Here is a 19486-nt window from a genome sequence, read left to right as displayed (position 1 = left end):
TATATTAATCTTGTTTCCTGCAACATTGCTAAACTTGGTTCCAACATATTTTTTTTATAGATTCCTCTATGTTTTCTTTGCAATAATGTTCATGTCTTTTGAGAATACAGACAGTATTTTTTATTCCTTCCTAATATGGGTGCCTCATAATTCTTTTTTTGCATTATTTCATTAGCAAAAATCTCCAGAACAATGTTGAATAGAACTGATAAGAGCAGAAATCTTTGCCTTCCTTGCTCCTTGTTTAATGAGGAAATCATTTAGTCTTTCACCATTCAGTATAATGAATTTGTAGGTTTTCTTTTTTTTGGTTTTCATATCTTTTGTTAAAATTGAGGAAATTTATTCTGTTTCTGTGTTCTGACCATTTTTATCAGAAATAAAATTTGGATTTTTGTCATAGGGTATTTTCTATATCTATTGAATTGCCTATATGGTTTGCTAAAATGATAAATTGCTTTGTTTTTTTAAATATTGAAGATGTCATGAATTTTGGGAATAAATGCCTCTTAGTCACATTTGCATCTATGTTTATAAGAGATATTCTTCTATAGTTTTGTTTTCCTGTATGTCTTTGTCTAGACTTGGTATAATGATAATACCACCTCATTGAATGCAGCAGGTTGTATAACATCCTCTTTACTTTTCTGAAATAGTTTGCATAGAATCGTCATTTTTCCTTAAATCTTTAGTAGGATTTAAAAGTAAATATATATAGGATTGAAATGTTCTTTTTCATAAGAGTTATAACAACAAATTCTATTTCTCTAGTAGATATGACTTTTCCTCTTACCTAATTCTTCTTTCATGAGCTGTTTTTTGTTTTTATTTTTTGTCATTATTCAGGAAATTTGTGAATTTTCACATGAACTGTCAAATTAATTAACATAAAGTTTTTCAAAATATTTTTTTCATTATCTTTTTGACAGTCTTTAGTGATGATAGCTCTCTTTAATATTCTTAATTTTTATCTACTTTTTTTTTTTCCTAAAAGAAAGATCGGTGTGACCAAACTTTTTTTACATTTATTGATTTTTCCAAAAAAAACTAACTTTAGGTTTCATTAATTTTTATTTTTATTTTCTATTTTATTATTTTTTACTCTGACTTTCATTATTTTTCCATTTTCCTGAGTTGTAAGCTGAGGTCATTTACTTGAACCATTTTTTAAAAATATGTACATTTCAGTGATATAAATTTCCCTCTAATTACAGCTTTAAGTGTATTCCACAATAATCTGGTGTTAATACAAGCACTTCATCTTTCTTTTAATTAGTGTTTTTATTTAAAACATGACTTGTATATGAGACATATACTTGCACTTTGCTTTAAAACACAAAGATTATGTGCCTTTTAATTGAAATATTTAGACAATTTACATTTAATGTGATTACTGATATTGTTAAGTTTAATTACTATCTTGCTATTTGTTTTCTCATGGCCCATCTCTTCTTTGTTTCCTCTTTCTTATTTTCTGTCTTCTTTGGATGAATACAGTATATTTTATTCCATTTTATTTTATTTTTGGCTTATATGTATTCACTTTTTTAAATTTAATTTTTCTGGGCTGGGTATAGAACTTTAGATTGTTTGTTTTCTTTCAGTACAGTGCAAATTTTGTCCTGTACTTAATCTTTATTTCTGCCTTTGTAACCTATCCCTTATTCCTCAGTATGCATTAAATATTAGCACTACTTTAAAGCAATTTGTTAATGATGTGTCTTGCTATAGTGTGCTTAATTTGTGTGTGTGTGAGTGTATGCGTGTGCACTTGGAATTTTTTGAGCTTCTTAAATCTGTGAATTTATAGTTTTTCTCAAATGTGGAACATTTTTGGCCATTGTTTTTTCAGCACATTTTGCCCTACCCTCTTCTCCTCAGGAAGTGTATTACTGCATTAAGAACCTTGAAGGTGTAACAGAATTCACTAGTGCTCTGTTTACTTATTTATTTTCCATCTTTATTCTCTTTGTTATTTTGAATAGGTTACATTAATTTTCATTTCAAGTTTTCTATTTTTTCTGCAATATCTAATAGGCTTTAATTTTATCCAGAATATTATTTCATCTTACACTTTGTAGTTTATTCTTTAGAGGTTCTATTAAGATTATATATGCACACACACACACATATATATGAATGCTTTAAATGTGTCTCCCTAACAAGTTTTTTCTTTCCTCTGTGTTGTTAAACATATGAAATGTAGTTAAAGTAACTTTTTAAATATAATTGTCAGCTAACTCTATCAACTGTGTCATTTCTGAGTTGGTTTTAATTAATAGATATTTTTTCTTCAACATTTTCCTGCTTCTTTGCATAACTGTAATTTTTTATTGTATTGCAGGCATTATGATTTTTACCATGTTTAGTGCTGAATAGTGTTATGTTTTTATAAATATTCTTGAACTTTCTTCTGATGAGTTGTTAAATTTCTTGAAACAGCTTAATTCTTTTGGATCTTGCTTTTGTGCTTTATTATGTGAAGAAATCATTTTGTCCCATTAACCAAGCAAGACCTTTCTGAGTAGTCTGTGAAAGGTTCTCTGAATTTTGTGCTTTTCCAACTCTTCTGGTGAGAACTAGAACTATTCTCAGTTTATAATATTCCACAACTATTTCATTTTATAGTTTTCCCCCGCTAGGCCCTGTGATTGGTTACCATCTCTGTTATTTCCAGTTATCTGCTCTTATTCACGTTCATGATAGGCAGTCAGCTGAAGAGGTGAGTGAGATTCTCTTCAGATTTCAGGAGCTCTGTGGGAAGCTCTCTTCTCTTCAGTACTCATCTCTGAAAACACTAACCACTTTGACCTCCCTGGACTCTCAGCATCGTCTCCTCAACTCAAGAGGACTGGCAGACTTCATCTTGGTTCCCACTTTTTGCATTATGGAAATCTTCCCCAGACAGCACACTTAGGAAATTTTGGGGCTTACCTCATTTCTTCCCCTTCTCTCTGGGATTACTGTCTTGGTTTCTTAACAGCCAGTATTTTAAAAATTATTGTTTAATGGATTTTGTCTGTTTTTTTAGTACTTTGGGTGGTATGGTAAACCCAACTCCTGTTATTCTATCTTTGCCAAAAGAATAAGTTAGAGAAAAACATTTTTAAAAATGTCCCTACTTATTTAATTGTAGTAATTCATTTTAGAAAACATAGTGCAGGAACTTTTGTAGCAAAAAATGACTCTATAATTCTCTGCTGCATAGATATTTCAGTGTCATTCTACTTCTTTTCTACCAGGTATTACATCTTTCAGGCAATTTGTCTATCTACTACCTAATTTTTATATAGATGAGTTCATTATATAAATATAGGTCTATATATTTTCACTAATTGTGAGCATTTGCTGATGTCACTACACCTCTTAATGCAGTTCTGTTGTAAAAATAATAAACTATCATGTAAATAATACATCATTGATAAAAATTTATCAATGGAATATTGGAAATATTTATGTCTGTATTTTTACATATCTATGAAGGTACTTAAAAAGTTTATGGAAACATTCATATCATCTTTTAATTATATTTTTCTACAAATATTTTGAAGTGTCCTCAAATATAAAAATCCTCAATACCTGATAATTTATTTCCTGATGATATAACTTCAAGAATAAAATTTCGGGACCAAGGACTGATAGTAAAATTTTCAACTTTGCTTTGTATAGGATACTTAAATCTTGAATAAAAAATAAAAACAAACAATGAATTATAGTTTCACCTGTAACATCTCAAGAATTATGGTACGATAAGGAGAAAAAACTATTGAAAGAATAAATTAATCTCAAATTATGTTCTTCAAATTATACCACCAATTCTGCCAACGTATAAGTCTACACCTGAAAACATAGCATGTAGGCTGATTCCTGGTAGCATATAAAATTATGCATACAAAAAAAGAACTTTAGATATTCAATTATACATAGTGTAAAGAAAAAAAAAAACAGCAGTTACTCAACAAGAATGCAACCTGGTAATATGGGACTCTTTTGTTTATTCTGATTGAATTTACAGGGGTGGCTAATCCCTTAGGCTATGATCAGTGTCATGGAGAACCATTTTTCCAGGGAAAGCTTGGGAACTAATTCTTACCCATCAGTAAATCTGTTCATCAAATATATTTTCTGAAATACATCTGCCACTTGCAACATGAGATTATGGTTACAATTAGCAGCTGTTGTCAGCTGTGCATCACCTCATTAGTAATCATGGATCTCCCCAGTTGTAGGGTTGATTATAGCTTTACAAGTTCTGAAAGAACATGTTGCCTCATTACACACCTATTTGATGCTTAACATATTTAAAGTTCAATCATTTCTAGAAGAAATCCTTCCTACTGCTGTCAAATCAGAAAGTAATGAAACTAACTTGCTGGTGAGGGTTTTAATTATGTCTCAATAAAATGTACATGATTCTAACATAAACTGGAATAAGTGCATAAGTGTATTGATATACAAGTATAGCAGTGCTTCTCTAACATTCGCTTGATTTTATTGCAAAGAGTAAAATAATAATGATCTTATGGTAATATCACTAATCTCTGCAAAAAATAATTTGAACATTTTTAAAAAATAAAATAATTTCATGTATAGCCAACATTTACTTTTTGAGGGGCAATGAAGCTGTCACAGTTCACAGCTATGGAAAACACAATTCTGGAAAGCAGTAGCTGGAAAAATAGAGCAAATCCTTATCTTAACTATATTGACTTAGTTGATAGAAATAGTACCTGAATAGAGTAAAGAATTAGGAATGTTGTCTTGGCGTATTTCTGCATATTGTTAATTTGTTTTGATGTCTGTAATTTAACTTAGATGGCTTTTTTGTAGTAGATAAAAATACAGGAATCTTATATGTGGTTGATTTTTAATGGTAGAACAGAAAAATGAAAAACAAATAAAAAATCAAAAACCAGAGTTCAGCTCCCATAGGCGCAGTTCTCTTGTGCTTTTTTTCACTTGTTATTTGCTGCCTAGATGATTGGATCCTATCTCTGCTTAAGGCATTCACACAAAAAATTATGCTAGTGGTCTTTTTTAACTTACTGTTCAAAATTCAGTGTGGGGAGATCAATAAAATATTGTTGTTATAATATGCCATCTAGTGCATAGAGATAGCTTTGTTCTGTGTTAAGTGTTTATAAGGCTCTTCCCAGTCATTTGTTGTAATCCACCATATTTATTATTGATAGCTAAATCAGAACGTTCCTATTCTGTGTTGACAATAGAACTTTGGCTGCTAAATAAAAGAAAATTATCTATGGGCTTTGACAAATTACAAGACATAAGTAAGTGCACTGGGGAAAAATCTGGAGGTTTGCAATGCTAATGTTAAAGTGGGCTATTTCTAAATTGTCAAAGTGATTCTCCTTTGTAAATTCTTAACTTGAAAAACAGTGTCCTTCAAGGTTAAACCTAAGAGTAGGGCAGCCAGAAACTCAGATCTATTTTGATCCCATGTAAGCTAAAAGTGAGTCAAAGCTTGACTTTATAATGTTAGACTTGTTACGTATTCCTTAATCATAATCTCTAGGGCAAGTAGCAATAGGCTCAAAAGGGAATGTTATTTTCCTCTTTGATCTTCAATGAAAACAGCAGGAAGATATCTACAATCTATTCTAACATAAGCAGAAAATGGTTAACTATTGACCTTTCCAACAATGGAGAGAAATATTTACAGCTAACTATTTTGAATTGAGTGCCATTCAATGCATAGATGTGGTTATGTTCTTTTACTTTGTTTTCTTTGATTCATTTACAGTTGTTTTTATTCATAAGCAAAGTTTGGTGAATTTAAGGAAAGTAAAATTTATAAAAATGTTGCAATGACTTTCTTTATCTCTCAAACATCTTATAATAGAGATTTGGTCTCAAATATAAACAAAACCCATAGTGGAAACTAAATTATAGGAGGGTTGACACCTATAGAAATGAAACACAATATATATTTTTTTCATTTTAGCATAATTAACGATGAGAATTAAAAAGAGATATTTAATATGACTGCTATCCTCAATTTAGTGTTTTAATAGTTATTTTAAAAATCAGGTCTATCTCAGAAAATTGTTGGAAGGTGAATTGTTGTATCAAACCCAATATAACTTTTGATTCTATGAAATATATATACACCATTACGAATTTTATATGTTTATTTTTATATCTAGGTTCCTAATTATCTTTTTTCTTCTTAGAATTTTCCACACCAAAAGTATAACTATTCTCAGACAGTGATCATATGTCAAACGAGCTTTTTTTAAATGTGTCAAATTCTTTTTATAAAACCAGGTAGGAAAATTATGATAATGATTATTGAAAAAAAATGAGGGTATGCTACCATTTCCATGTAGCTATTGCGCACATTTCACAAGTCTACTAAAGAAAAATACAGAGGTAACTAAGCTGGTTACAGGTAATAATTTAAAAATCTGCTCTGACCATGTCAACAAAATTGTAGTAACTTGGAAAATCTGGGATGAGTCCGTAGTCATGTCCCATGTCCTGAAAACATTATCATAAGACCATTTTTACTTAGAAGCAGACATACTGGCACCAGAAGTAACAAAATAACCTAGGATGCTTTTTGTAACTCTTATGCTAGATCCCTGCATGTAGGATGTAACCTGGTAAAAAATCCCAAATCTATATGGCATGTACAGCCAATAGAAAAACTGCTGTGATGATTAGAGGGATGTCTTCTTCTCTGATTTTTGATTCTTCCCCTTTGTGTGATTATAAAATGGTGAATTCTACTTGCCTCCTTTGAAGCACATTCCAAAGTTACTTGGCTATGTATCTTCTAGGAGTGAAGCTTTTTATATACACATAGATAAACTCCTTGCCATGTGTATTTGGCCTCAGTTTCATTTTTAGGTCAAGACATGTATTAGGAGTGAGGTACAGAAAGGAATCTGAGGACAACTTTCTAAAGGTTTTTTAGATATTTCACCTTTAAGATGAAACCCAATATACTTATTTCACAGGTCCAAATACTCTCTTTGAAGCAGTTTCTGTGATCTGAAATAATCATTTTACACAGTTTAGCAGAAAATAAATTAGTCAAGCCCCTTCATGTAGTATATTAAATTGTTAAAATTATTTTTAAGATTTACTTAAGGGTCCTTTAATTTTAACATAGCTCTCATAACAATAACTAAGTCATATGTCCTTATGTCCTTTATTAAAACAACCCAATCAAAAAAAACCAATAATAATAATGTGATTTAGATGTGTACTTTCATCCATTAATTTAAAAATTGTTAATTCTCTATAACATTTAGAAACCTAAATATCTTTTACTTATGTTTGTCAAAGCCAGTGCCAGATAATGAATATATTGCAGATTTATAGTGGTAATTTTCTAATTCACCCAATCAAAATGGAGTTCATTTGCTAAGTGCCTTTAATAAGATACCTAGAAAAATGAAAACTACACCAGACATTAATTAGTCTGTTAGCTGTCCTTAATCGTCCTTCCTTTTTCTGTCCTCATTCTAACCACTCTATCCCATAGTCTAAAGCTATTTTGTAGCCAATTACCAAAACCTCCCTCCCTTCTTTCTCTCCCCCCTCCCTCCCAACAATGTCCTTTCTGTTTGCTTGTTGTTTATTGTACAATAATCACCACATTGTATATTGACAAAATTTTTAAAAAAATACAAAAAGTTAAAAACAGGTAAAAAAATAAAATAAAATAAAACATGAAGATAGTGAGAACCTACCTTTAGTGTAGTAAAAATATCATTGCTTGCAGCCATGAACCATTCACTAATGTGCAATTTACTTGGTTTACATTGAAAATGTACTGAAGCAAGTATCTCACTTCATTTTCTAAACTTAATACTCCATAATAGGGGTAACATACTTACGTTCAGTGACCTATAAATAATTCACTTAGATAGTTAATTTTGGCATGGAAATACTCATTATGTGAAGAGAAATATAATATCACTAATAATCATAATAATAATAAAAATAAAACAAAACAAGAAAAACCTTTTTTGTATAAAACTTGGTCCATGAACATATAACATAGGATTGATTTAAGACTTTTTTAGAAATGTAGACTCTGAACCCCCACACCAGACCTACTGAATCAAATTCTGTTTTAAACAAGTTTCACATGTGGTTCATGTGAATGTCAATGTTCAGGAAGAACTCACTGGGATAAAGTCTATCTGTCCATGTGGACGGGGCCATATTTCTTTGTGTAGACTGTTTCTTTGCTAATTCAGGTTGTTAGTAGATTTAAATTCCTTGCAGATGTAGTGGCAAGGTTCCTCTTTTTTTGCTGGCTGTCAGCATGAGGACTGTTGCCAGTTTCTAGAGGCTGCCTTCATTCCCTACATCCTTTGGCTTTTGGCCCCTTCCTCCATCTTTAAAGCCAGCAACAATGAGTCAATTACTTCTCCGTCTTCAAATTTCTGCCCTTTTTTTTCCTTCTGTCTCATCTCTCTAACTCACTTTTCTGCCTTTCCATTCCACTTTCAAGTGTTCACATAATCAGATTAGGCACAACTGGGTAATCAAAGATAATCTTTCATCTCAATGTTTTTAACCTTAATCTCACCTGCAGTTACTTTTGTCATGTAAAGTAACACAGGTTCTCAGGTTCTGGAAATGAGAGTTTGAACATCTTTGGGAAAAGAGACATTATTTTTCCAATCACAGAGTGATACAAATCTTATGGTGATATATTCCATCTCCAGCCCTGATGAGAATAGAAAGTCATAAAACTCTGTGGTAATATGATATTTTCTTTTTATTTGGAATAAGTGAGAGAGAGAGATTGGAGGAAGACCTTTGACTCAGCTGAGCTATTCCTTGAATAAAGAGCCATTCAACAGCAAAGTATTTTACAGTAGTCTCCTCTATATTCACTTTTATTCACAGAGGGCTCTATGGACACACATTCTTATGTTGTGTTCAATTTATGCAATGCTCTTAGCTCTGTCAAGTTTAACGTGACTTTTAATATGTATCAAGCGCTGCAATAAGCCTGTAATAAGTGAACCAAGTGACACTTAGAAACTCACTTAAAAGCGGTCACAAGGATTTGTGAGTGTAAATAATGACTCCAAAGTACACATAATCCTAGAATAGTAATAATGTAAACAGCCAAGTATATCAAGTAGGTTATATAACAAATCTATGAAATAAAAATTCAAGAAAGTTATCAGCATTTTATATTTTATGTCTTTGTCTGATCATTATGGGAATTGCCTATAACTTAAAGATATAGCAAGAGAATTAATAATCTTAATACAATGCCTGGATTTATGAGTCTCTTTTCTGCCAGATACTCTGTTGATCGGCATACTGATATGGATCGGATTTTCAGCATCCATTCAGACAATGGCTCTATTTTCACTTTGAAGCCCCTTGACCGAGAATCATCCCCTTGGCACAACATCACTGTTACAGCCACAGAAATAAGTAAGTGGTGGATCCATCTGAACACATTGTCTTTCACCAAAGTGGCAAAGTAATGTCACTAAGTGCTCTTTTTCTTGTGTGCGATGATTGCATCATTAGCAAGATCTTAGAGAAATGATTTAGAGTGCATTGAATTTTTAAATTATTTTTAGGATTATTAAATCATTCATTCGGTTTAAATTTGACTTTCTTTTACACCTTACTGTAGGATAGAAATATAAACCAAACTCAGAAAAATAATTAATCAATCTTAGAAAATTATCTATTACAAATAATGCTTCATTTTCAATCGTATTTTCCTCTTTTTATTATGCTTTCCATTTGGACCATGTAAGAAAGCTGAGATATTCATCAGCAATTCAATTGAGAAAGTGAACACCACAGAAATGATCTGTTGCTAAGTTACAAATGGGGCGAGGAGTTTCACTGCTTCTCTGTAAATGGCACATCTTACACATGTTCTCGTTGCAGATAATCCAAAACAAAGTAGTCACATTCCTGTCTTCATCAGAATTCTAGATATAAATGACCATGCTCCAGAATTTGCCATGTACTATGAAACATTTGTATGTGAAAATGCAAAACCTGGGCAGGTAAATAAAATTATTATAAACTGTTAAAATATGTTTTTCTCTTTTCAAAATTAAATGATATTGCTTTGATTTATTTATTTGTATGTTTTTGTGTGTGTGTGCAAACTATTGTCAATACTTCTTTTCACCTATTTATCTCCTCTTACTGGAGAACTTTCAGGATTCTTAAAAAGATAATTTTTAGAACTGCTGTTATTATGGAATCTATGATATAATAGAAAAATTTATAACATATGCTTTAATTTTTATACTAGGTATGTATATATTCATATCACACATGTAAAAATCCCTTATCTGGATTCATAATTAAGTTGATGCTGAATTATATTCACTGAAAAATGGAAATACATAAAATATGAAATATAAAAATAAAATTGTTCTAAGTTACACAGAGGGAGTCATAATAATTGTTTCACTGGTACATTTTGCCACTTTTAATTGCCCAGTCAGGAGACTTTGGTTTGATATGATCTATTTTATTTGTAAGTTTTAAATTTTCATATTATTAAAATAAAAAATGATTTGTTTGTAAAACAGTCCCTTTACTAATTAATATTTCAAATATGTATAATTTTAAACAAATACAGAATGTTAATTTTTGAAAAAAATTAAGCATTTTCCAACAGCAGCTGTACAAATTTTACTGAACGTAATTTAACCAGTTTAGATCTTTCTTTAAGGAAAAAGTAGGCAGATGTTAAGAATCATCTATAATTTCACTATTTTTTTTAAGTGTAGAAAATAAAGGGAAATACAGTCTTTCTACTATTCTAATAAAGTTTATTAGAGACTGAATATTTGTATCCCCCCAAATTCATATGCTGAAGTCCTAACCACTTTTGGAGATGGAGTCTCTGAGGAAGTTATTAAGTAAGGTCTTGTGGGAGGGGGGGGACATGATCCCATAGGATTGGTGTCCTTATAAGAAGTGATACCAGAGAGCACATGCTTTCTCTCTCCCCTTGAGCTCACAAGCACAGGAAAGGCCATGCGAGGACTTGAAGAGAGGGCAGCTATTTGGAAGCCAGAAAGAGAGCCCTCACCAAGCTGACCATGCTGACACCTTGACCTTGAACTTCCTACCTTCAACACTGTGAGAAAATACATTTATTTCTGCTGTTTAAGCCACCCAGTCTGTGGTATTTTGTTATGACCGTTCAGCTGGTTAAGACAGAGATGCATACTACATTCACCCACATACAAAGAAATACAAATGAGGTTTTTATTCTCTTTTTTTTCTAACAGAGAATCATTACATAGTTATCTGGATTAAGAACTGTTTTTCTTTTTTACTTTGCAGCATGTAATGGACATATTCTCAGTTTATTAAATGATTATATTTAATTTATGCTTAATTTTTATAGCATAGCTACATATTCATTAACTAATTCAACTACTGCCCTATTAATGGACATTTGATTTATCAACAAGATATTATTTTAACAGACAGCACTATAATGAGAAATACAGTTCATAATACTTGTTTACTACCTGGTATTATTATCTTTTGATCTAATCCTTAAAGTGGGGCTAATTCAATTTTATCTGTAAATACTAATAGATGCTGCAAAATAATTCTCCAAATATGTCATAAACTAAGTGATACTTTCACCAAATATGTGTGATCGCCCGTTTACTTGGCAACTCTAGATTTTAAATGTCTGCGTATGTAAATATCTCATAATAGTTTTATTGTGAATCACTTTAAACTCATTGAGGTTGAACTTTTTTTTTTTTAACAAACTGTGGCCTTTATGTGGCTTTTTTTTTTTTTTTTAAATCTTCACAGATGTATTAGTTACCCAGGAGTGCCATAACAAATTGTCACAAATTAGATGACTTAAAACAACAGAAAAATTTTCTCTCACAGTTCTGGAGGCTGGAAGTCCAAAATGAATGTGTCATCAGGACTCTGCTCTCTTTGAAGGTCTTAGGAGAGGCTGCTTCTTTGCCACTTCCAGCCTACTTGCTACTGCTGGAAATCCTTGGCCATCATTCCTTAGCTTGAGGAAGGACCCCAATTAGTCCAATCTCTGCCTACATCATTGCATAGCATTCTTACTGCATCTCTTTCTGTTTCCAAATTTGCCTTTTTTTAATGAAGACTTCAGCGACTGGATTAGAACCCTCCCTAATCCCATACCATCTCATTTTAACCTGATTACATCTGCAAAAAATCTATTTCCAAATAAAATCACATTCATAGGTACTAGGCATTTAAGACTTAAACATATCTTTTGTAGGGAACACAAGTCAACCTACAATAGCCTATAGATATTCTTTAGTTATTTATCTATCAGTATATTTGTCTTTTGTTGACTCATGTGAGTTATCTATATATTACATGTTAATATTTGATAATAATTAAGTATAATTAATATTAACTAATTGTAATTACTTTAATATATACTGTTGCTAGCTAATTAGAATCAAAGTTGAAAATAAAATGTAACTTATTTCAAGCTACTGATATGTAAACTCACTTAAAATATGCTTAAACAAGGCCCATGTAATCATTTCAAGAACTCAAGTCATGTAGTCAAAGACTCAATGTTTTTTATGATTTAAATATTACTAAAAATTAGATTTGTATTGCTATTTAGGATCAAGAGGTTGAGCAAGGATATTAGATATTACATATTTTTTTCTTATGCTTCAATTTTCTAAGGAGAAAAATTTTACTGTTTGTATTAATAATCACTCACTTTCAGAAGCATTGCATAATGAAACTTAAGTTTACATGTCTCTCTGTCAATAAAATGAATGAATTTATAGTTAATATCAAATTAAAGTGGTATGAGTAGTGAGTATGCAGGTTAGGATTGCTATAGAAGGTTGAAAATAACTCAAGAAATGGATAAACTAAACTACTGTGAAATTCTAATAATTGTTCACCACAGAATGTTGGACTGTGATACCTGGATGTGGTGCAACTGTATATTTTTGTAGACATGAAAGTGGAAAGTAGGGGTAATTAAATGACTCCAATTTCAAATCACACAGATGGCAGATCCAGGACTAGAAAACAGGCACCCCAGTGTGTAGCTTAGTGTTTTTTGCACTATAAAATGCTCAATGAAATTTTTTTTCCCAACCTGTTGTTTGCTATTCCATCTTCTGTTATGGCACACTTCTGACTCACATTGAGTTCAACTAAGAGGTATTCCAACTTTGCAGCTTCCTCATTGATTTCAAAAAACTTTAGAAGCATTTCTTTGCATATCTTTCTTTAAAAATACCATGAAATGCAAAGCAAGCAATATGAATAAAATATGCAGCATAATTGTAGTAATGGTGTTCATAGCTTTAAGATCTTTTTTTCCGATACTATATAATATTTATTTTTCCAAAGTATATTCATAGTAATTTTAATGTATAGGAGTGGTTTTGCTAAGCACTTGTATTTTTATAAAATGAATCTTTTTTGTTCTCTTTCTTTGAGAAATTATTTTGTAGTGCAGTCAATAGATTAGCAACCAATTAATCATAAAAGAGGTGCTTTACAACATCAAAAGAGGATAATTATTGGAGTGACCAAATTTTTCTTTAAGGTTGAATGCTACAGTGGCCAGGAATCAAACAATGATGAATCTAGATGCTCTGAAAACTACTACTTGATGGACATTTCTCATTCTTAATTAAATAAGTTACATTAGACAGAACCATTAAAAAAATTCTTGGCATAATTTTTTGAAAAAGACATATTTTTTGTTTCTTTAGATGATATCTCTAAAGTAACAACCCACAGATTTAAAATACCTTGTAATAAAAAGAGTTGCTTTTGGTTTTGTTTAATTAATTAATTAATTTATTTTGGTTTCAGTTGATTCAGACTGTCAGTGTCATGGACAAAGATGACCCTCCTAGAGGCCACAAGTTCTTCTTTGAGCCAGTGCCGGAATTTCCTCTCAATCCGAACTTCACCATTGTAGACAATAAAGGTATAGGACATTTCTAAAAAGAAACATTATGAGACCTTAAGATGCAAAATCAAAAAGAACTGAGAAGTTTTTAACTTTATTCTTTTTTTTTTTTTTTTTTTTTTTTAAGATAATACAGCAGGAATCATGACTCGAAAAGAAGGGTACAACCGCAACAAAATGAGCACCTATCTACTGCCAATTTTAATCTTCGACAATGATTATCCGATTCAAAGCAGCACGGGCACGCTCACCATTCGTGTGTGTGCCTGCGACCATCACGGAAATATGCAGTCCTGCAGCGCGGAGGCCTTGATCCTCTCGGCTGGCCTGAGCACAGGCGCTCTCATTGCAATTCTGCTTTGTGCCATCATACTGCTTAGTAAGCCATGCCCCGCTGAATGCTCGTTTAACTGGCAAAATTCTCTCCCTCATTGCCCAGGGATAATGCACTGAATAACACTCTTCTCTACACCGCAAGCTTGGAATTTTTCACTTTTTATTATAATTGTTCTTTCAATTAGGAAAAAAAAAAATTTTAGTTTTTAATCTATGGGGGTAGGTCTAGCTTTCTCAAGACCAGAAACAAAGATATAAGAACAAGTGCTATGTATATATTTTTTAAAAATGTATTTTATAGTATTAGCATTTATATCTTTAACCATGGTCACTATTCTAAGAACATTTGACTTAATAATTGATTTACTCTTCATATCAACTCTTTAATGTTTTCTTTTTCTACAGAAACACTAAATAAGTTGCCCATAGTCATTCATTTAGAAAATGTTTAAATAGCATTCAAAAACACATTATTCTACTTTAGAATTCTCCTTTCTATTATTTTCAAAACAAAGACTAGTTTACCTTTACAAATAATATTTCTAACAGATACTAAGTTATGCATATCAGATTTCTCATTGGCAAATGCACTAAAGTTGTTACAATAAGATAAATAGTTTTACCCTATAGAGCTTGTTATATTAGGTGTAATAAACCAAATCAAAAACCTGAAATTCGGTTTTTAAAAAATCGCTGTGGCACTGAGATCATACCTAGCCCTGCAATATTTTATAAATAAAGTCATGCTTCCAATAGCAAACTTTTTATTTGAGTATATACTAACAGGACAACAATTTAATTCAATTAAACAGTAGTTCCACTGTAAAACAATCCAAAAAAATTGTTTTCATCAAATATTTATCCAAAATACTTATGCCTAGGGCAGGATAGCAAGCCAAATTTATGTTCTAATGCTCGAAAGTGCTGGCTCCTTTTTGTCGCAAATCCTTTCAAGCTATCTGGATGAAATCCCTTTGGCCAGATTTCCTTGCAGGACTGTAGTACGGGATTGATCAAAGTGAGGGAAAACCATTTGTCTCAGTTGAGATGATCCAACTATTTAGAAAAACATTGTTTTCAGAGTGGTTTAGAACACACAAACTACAACCATCACCGTTAGCAGTTCCGACTTCCACCAGCTACTACAGAGTTCAACTCTTCTGTAAAATATTTTTGTATCCCTATAGAGATCAAAATGTGGCTTATCTTCTTAGCTAAGGGTTACTGATTTTATATTGTTTTATTTGTTTAGTCAGTTTTACTTTCCTAATTTAAAATAACATGGAAATATGTATAATGAAATTTAAATTTTTAAATTTCTATATTAATGTGATACATACACAAACACACAAAGACATTTATGCACACATAGGGGAACAAAAGCATCCCTCCAAAATAAGTTTAGATATTCTAACATTGTCAAACTGAATTTTATAACATTTTCCTCTGTACATAAATACCAGAAGTTTTCTTATTTTATTCTGAAAAGACTGCCACATTTCTTCCTTTAGTAATATAGAAGAAACATATTTCTTATTTTTTACCTTCTCAATATATTGCCTAAATATGGAGTGATTTTGCATTATTTTAGATAAAATTGGTAGTAATTCAGAGGGCTTACTATCAAGGTAAGCATTCTTGCTATTATTACGAGTCTTTATAATAATGGCTGGACATAGTTACCACATTTCTATAGTTAAGAGAGTCTGCTCTTTGCAAGATAGTACAATAGCATGATCAATAGTATTTTAGACCTACCTTGATCCATTTTGAAGAAATGCAGTTCTAGTTTATATCTATGCTACAAGGCAAACTGGGAAATTAAAACCTAGGTTAGGGCTTTTTAAACATTTTGGTTTAAAAAAGGGGTAAGTTTGGTGGTCTGATGAAGCTAACAGGCCTCAGAATAATAAATTTATAAGAATAAAATACATCAGATTAAAAGGGTATATATTCATCCGAATTGAAAAAAAAAAACAAAAAGCAAAATGTTCTTGCTTATTAAATCATACATGCCATGTTTTAGTGCAGGTTTCAAGATGGTTTGGGATATCTGTCATAACCATAATGCAATATAAAATATCTATGATTTCTGTCAGTTTAATAGTCATACATATATAATAATATAACATAACATAACATAACATAACATAACATAACATAACATAACATAACATAATATAATGCCACTATAGTTTATGCTGACATTCATAATGGAAAAAAATAGGAAATTTGAATTAAAGAGTAGTGAAAATAATGGTACACTTTTTTTTCCATCCCTTATTCTAGACCATTTGAATTGTATTCACATACCCTAGATAAATAATCTCAGTCTGGGAAATGAAGGAGATAATTTTGACCTGGCAGAAGAGAAAAATCTCAGAACATGTTCTATTTGTGGAAATTAGGAAATATTTATTAGCTGAGAAACTCTTAAAATAACTTGACTATATAGTTGCTACTTATAAAGAGTAGAGGACTTGTAAAGTAATTCATTCAGTATTAAATTTAGAAAAAACACTCTTTTTGTAATATATGGCTTCAGCTTTGTGGATGTCAGATCTAAGTAGGTCTTGGTTAATCTTATGTTTATCCTTTGCTTGGGGAAACTGCAGCTTTAAAATGTCTCCAAAATGATCCTGAATATAACTCAGCATCCAAAACCTCCTCTGTGGAGGTTAAATGAAGACGCTTCTAATGATATGTTTTAAAAATTATTTCTATCAATAGGAAGAGCTGAGAAAAGTGTGCTGGCCAATATGAAAGTAGCATTTAGTGTGGTCATAGGGGCTTCAATGGTCATACTGGAGTGTAGTCAGTGTGAATGAATTTGCTTTGTGTAATCTTAATATAAAGTTTGAGAAAAGAAATGATAGTTGATGAGCCAACATTTCTTATTTTCAAAGAAACATAAATAATATTGGCAAAATATTTAACTGCTCTAAGGTAAGAAAACCTAGTTTTTATTTCTCCCTAGTAATGTTTAAGTGTGTTTTGGAGAAATTTTCTTGATTTATGTCTTACTTTTCTTACATATAAAATTAGAGAGTTGGTCTCTTTTTAATGGAAAATTTATATTTTTGAAGTCATGTGTTTTCTCCTATTTTTTTACAAATGTATTTTGTTACTTGTAACATGTATTTATTAGAAAAAGGTTCATTGTCAAATTATGCATAACAATTTAATTTCCAATACAATAACAATAAATAAGAAAGTATACCATAAGTGAGGAAGTTCACAGTTACCTTTTATAACATAGACAGGTAAACAATAAAGACCATATACTAAGTAGAGAGAATACAATTAACATTTCAACCCAAAAGCTTGGATGCAACTGTATAAGCCAAGGAAGTCCTCATTAACAATACAATATCTGAGTTGTCTTGTAAGAAGAGTACAATTTAGAGATTAGTTTCAGTTTGGGTTTTATATTGTAGCTTTTAAAGTTATATTTCAGTGGTTTTATATATATATATAATTTTATATCATAGCTTTTAGAGTTATATTTCAGTATTTTTTTTTTGACAGTAAACCAAGCTAGTAAGGGAATTTAACTGAACAGATATAAGCTATGAGAAGGGTTGACATCAGTAGCTAATATTTATGTGTACTCACATAATGTACATTTAAATATATATGCATTTATATATCAGTAATGTTTTGCATATATTCCCTTGAGTCATTAAAAAAAATATTCAATTGGTGCACAATATCTCTTGGGATAATAACAACTGGAGCTCTAGTATGTTTGTATTTTGTAACAAATGTGCCTTTTGGGAGAGTGAGGTGTCAGGTAATTGCAGTTGGCTAAATGCAATAAGTATAATTGAACAAAGCTTCTTCAATGCCAGAAGCTCACAGAAGAGTGAGTCTTTAAAGTAAATTAATGACACTGTAATATCTGCTTCTTTATCAATACAGTACATCCAATCATTGGCCCAAGGCACTCTGTATTTGTAGAACAATTACTCTTTACCAATCAATCTTAGTATCTCTTGCACTACACAGACTTCACACCCCTGAAGTTTACTATATTTAATTTAATCCTGAATCATAGAATCTGACGAGTTCTCATTTTTTTATTGATAGTTTTAGTTGTGCTGTTTACAGCATTGAAGAGGCAACGAAAAAAGGAACCTCTGATAATATCTAAAGATGATGTTCGGGACAACATTGTGACCTACAATGACGAAGGCGGTGGGGAAGAAGATACCCAAGCTTTTGACATCGGCACATTAAGGAATCCAGAAGCAAGAGAAGACAGTAAACTTAGAAGAGATGTAATGCCAGAAACCATTTTTCAGATAAGGAGAACTGTGCCTCTGTGGGAAAATATTGATGTACAAGATTTTATCCATCGAAGATTAAAAGAAAATGACTCAGATCCAAGCGCACCTCCTTATGATTCACTGGCAACATATGCCTACGAAGGGAATGATTCCGTGGCAGATTCGCTCAGTTCTTTAGAATCTCTCACAGGTGACTGTAACCAAGATTATGATTACCTCAGTGACTGGGGGCCTCGTTTTAAAAAACTTGCTGACATGTATGGGGGTGATGACAGTGACCGAGACTAAGATCACTATTAGTGGAAATACTGTCTTTGTTACTAGATTGAGTGGACTGCATTCTCCTCCATGGAGGAAATTTTTCAAAAATCGAAATCACAAACAATACGTAGGTGTTGTCTTAGTAAAGGTTTGCTTAATCAGTAAGTTTCTGTGAATGAATACAAATGATATAGATTTTAAAAAAGTAATAATAACCAGTTCACCCTATTTGCCTAACGATCTCGGAAGGAAAATATATCACATCAATAATCAATAAAAATACTTAAAAGGCTTTTTGTGCCTTTTCTTAGGTATAAGAACTTTATAAATGTTTTCTTAACTGACTTTCAGTCACCTTTACTATTAAATTAAACATTGTACAATTGCTTTGTAAATTAATATGGAAAAGATATATCCCTAATGAAATAGGAATGAATATTACTGCCATATTTATTTAGCTGAAGAATGTCTTCGTGTTAATTCATTCATATTTTTATAAATGTATATTTATATTTTTGTATTTTTATGAAATAAACGAGTATTTATAAAGATTAATTTCATTTTATTTAATTACTAGAGGCAGTTCTCATCTCACTTAGAAATGTTTTACATCTTAAAGTGTAAAATATGATTTACTCAGGGAAAAAGCAGC

The 19486-nt window shown here is 31.2% G+C and overlaps 1 protein-coding gene across 2 annotated transcripts in view; it reads left to right on the top strand.

Annotated features, from left to right (window-relative positions):
- The window catches only part of CDH9 (cadherin 9), a 102975-nt gene extending 84114 nt beyond the window's left edge, over positions 1–18861 (top strand). For both annotated transcript variants that reach the window (XM_063086049.1, XM_063086050.1), the window contains 5 exons: positions 9296–9432; positions 9904–10025; positions 13849–13966; positions 14076–14327; positions 18374–18861. In XM_063086049.1, coding sequence (XP_062942119.1) covers positions 9296–9432; positions 9904–10025; positions 13849–13966; positions 14076–14327; positions 18374–18861 — 1117 coding nt within the window. The remainder of the gene's footprint in view (positions 1–9295; positions 9433–9903; positions 10026–13848; positions 13967–14075; positions 14328–18373) is intronic.
- The last annotated feature ends 625 nt before the right edge of the window (positions 18862–19486 follow it).

Source organism: Cynocephalus volans, chromosome 2, assembly GCF_027409185.1.
Source record: "Cynocephalus volans isolate mCynVol1 chromosome 2, mCynVol1.pri, whole genome shotgun sequence".
Taxonomy (NCBI): Eukaryota; Metazoa; Chordata; class Mammalia; order Dermoptera; family Cynocephalidae; genus Cynocephalus; species Cynocephalus volans.
The sequence above is the reverse complement of the archived record's forward strand: the minus strand, read 5'-3'. Positions and strand labels throughout refer to the sequence as shown.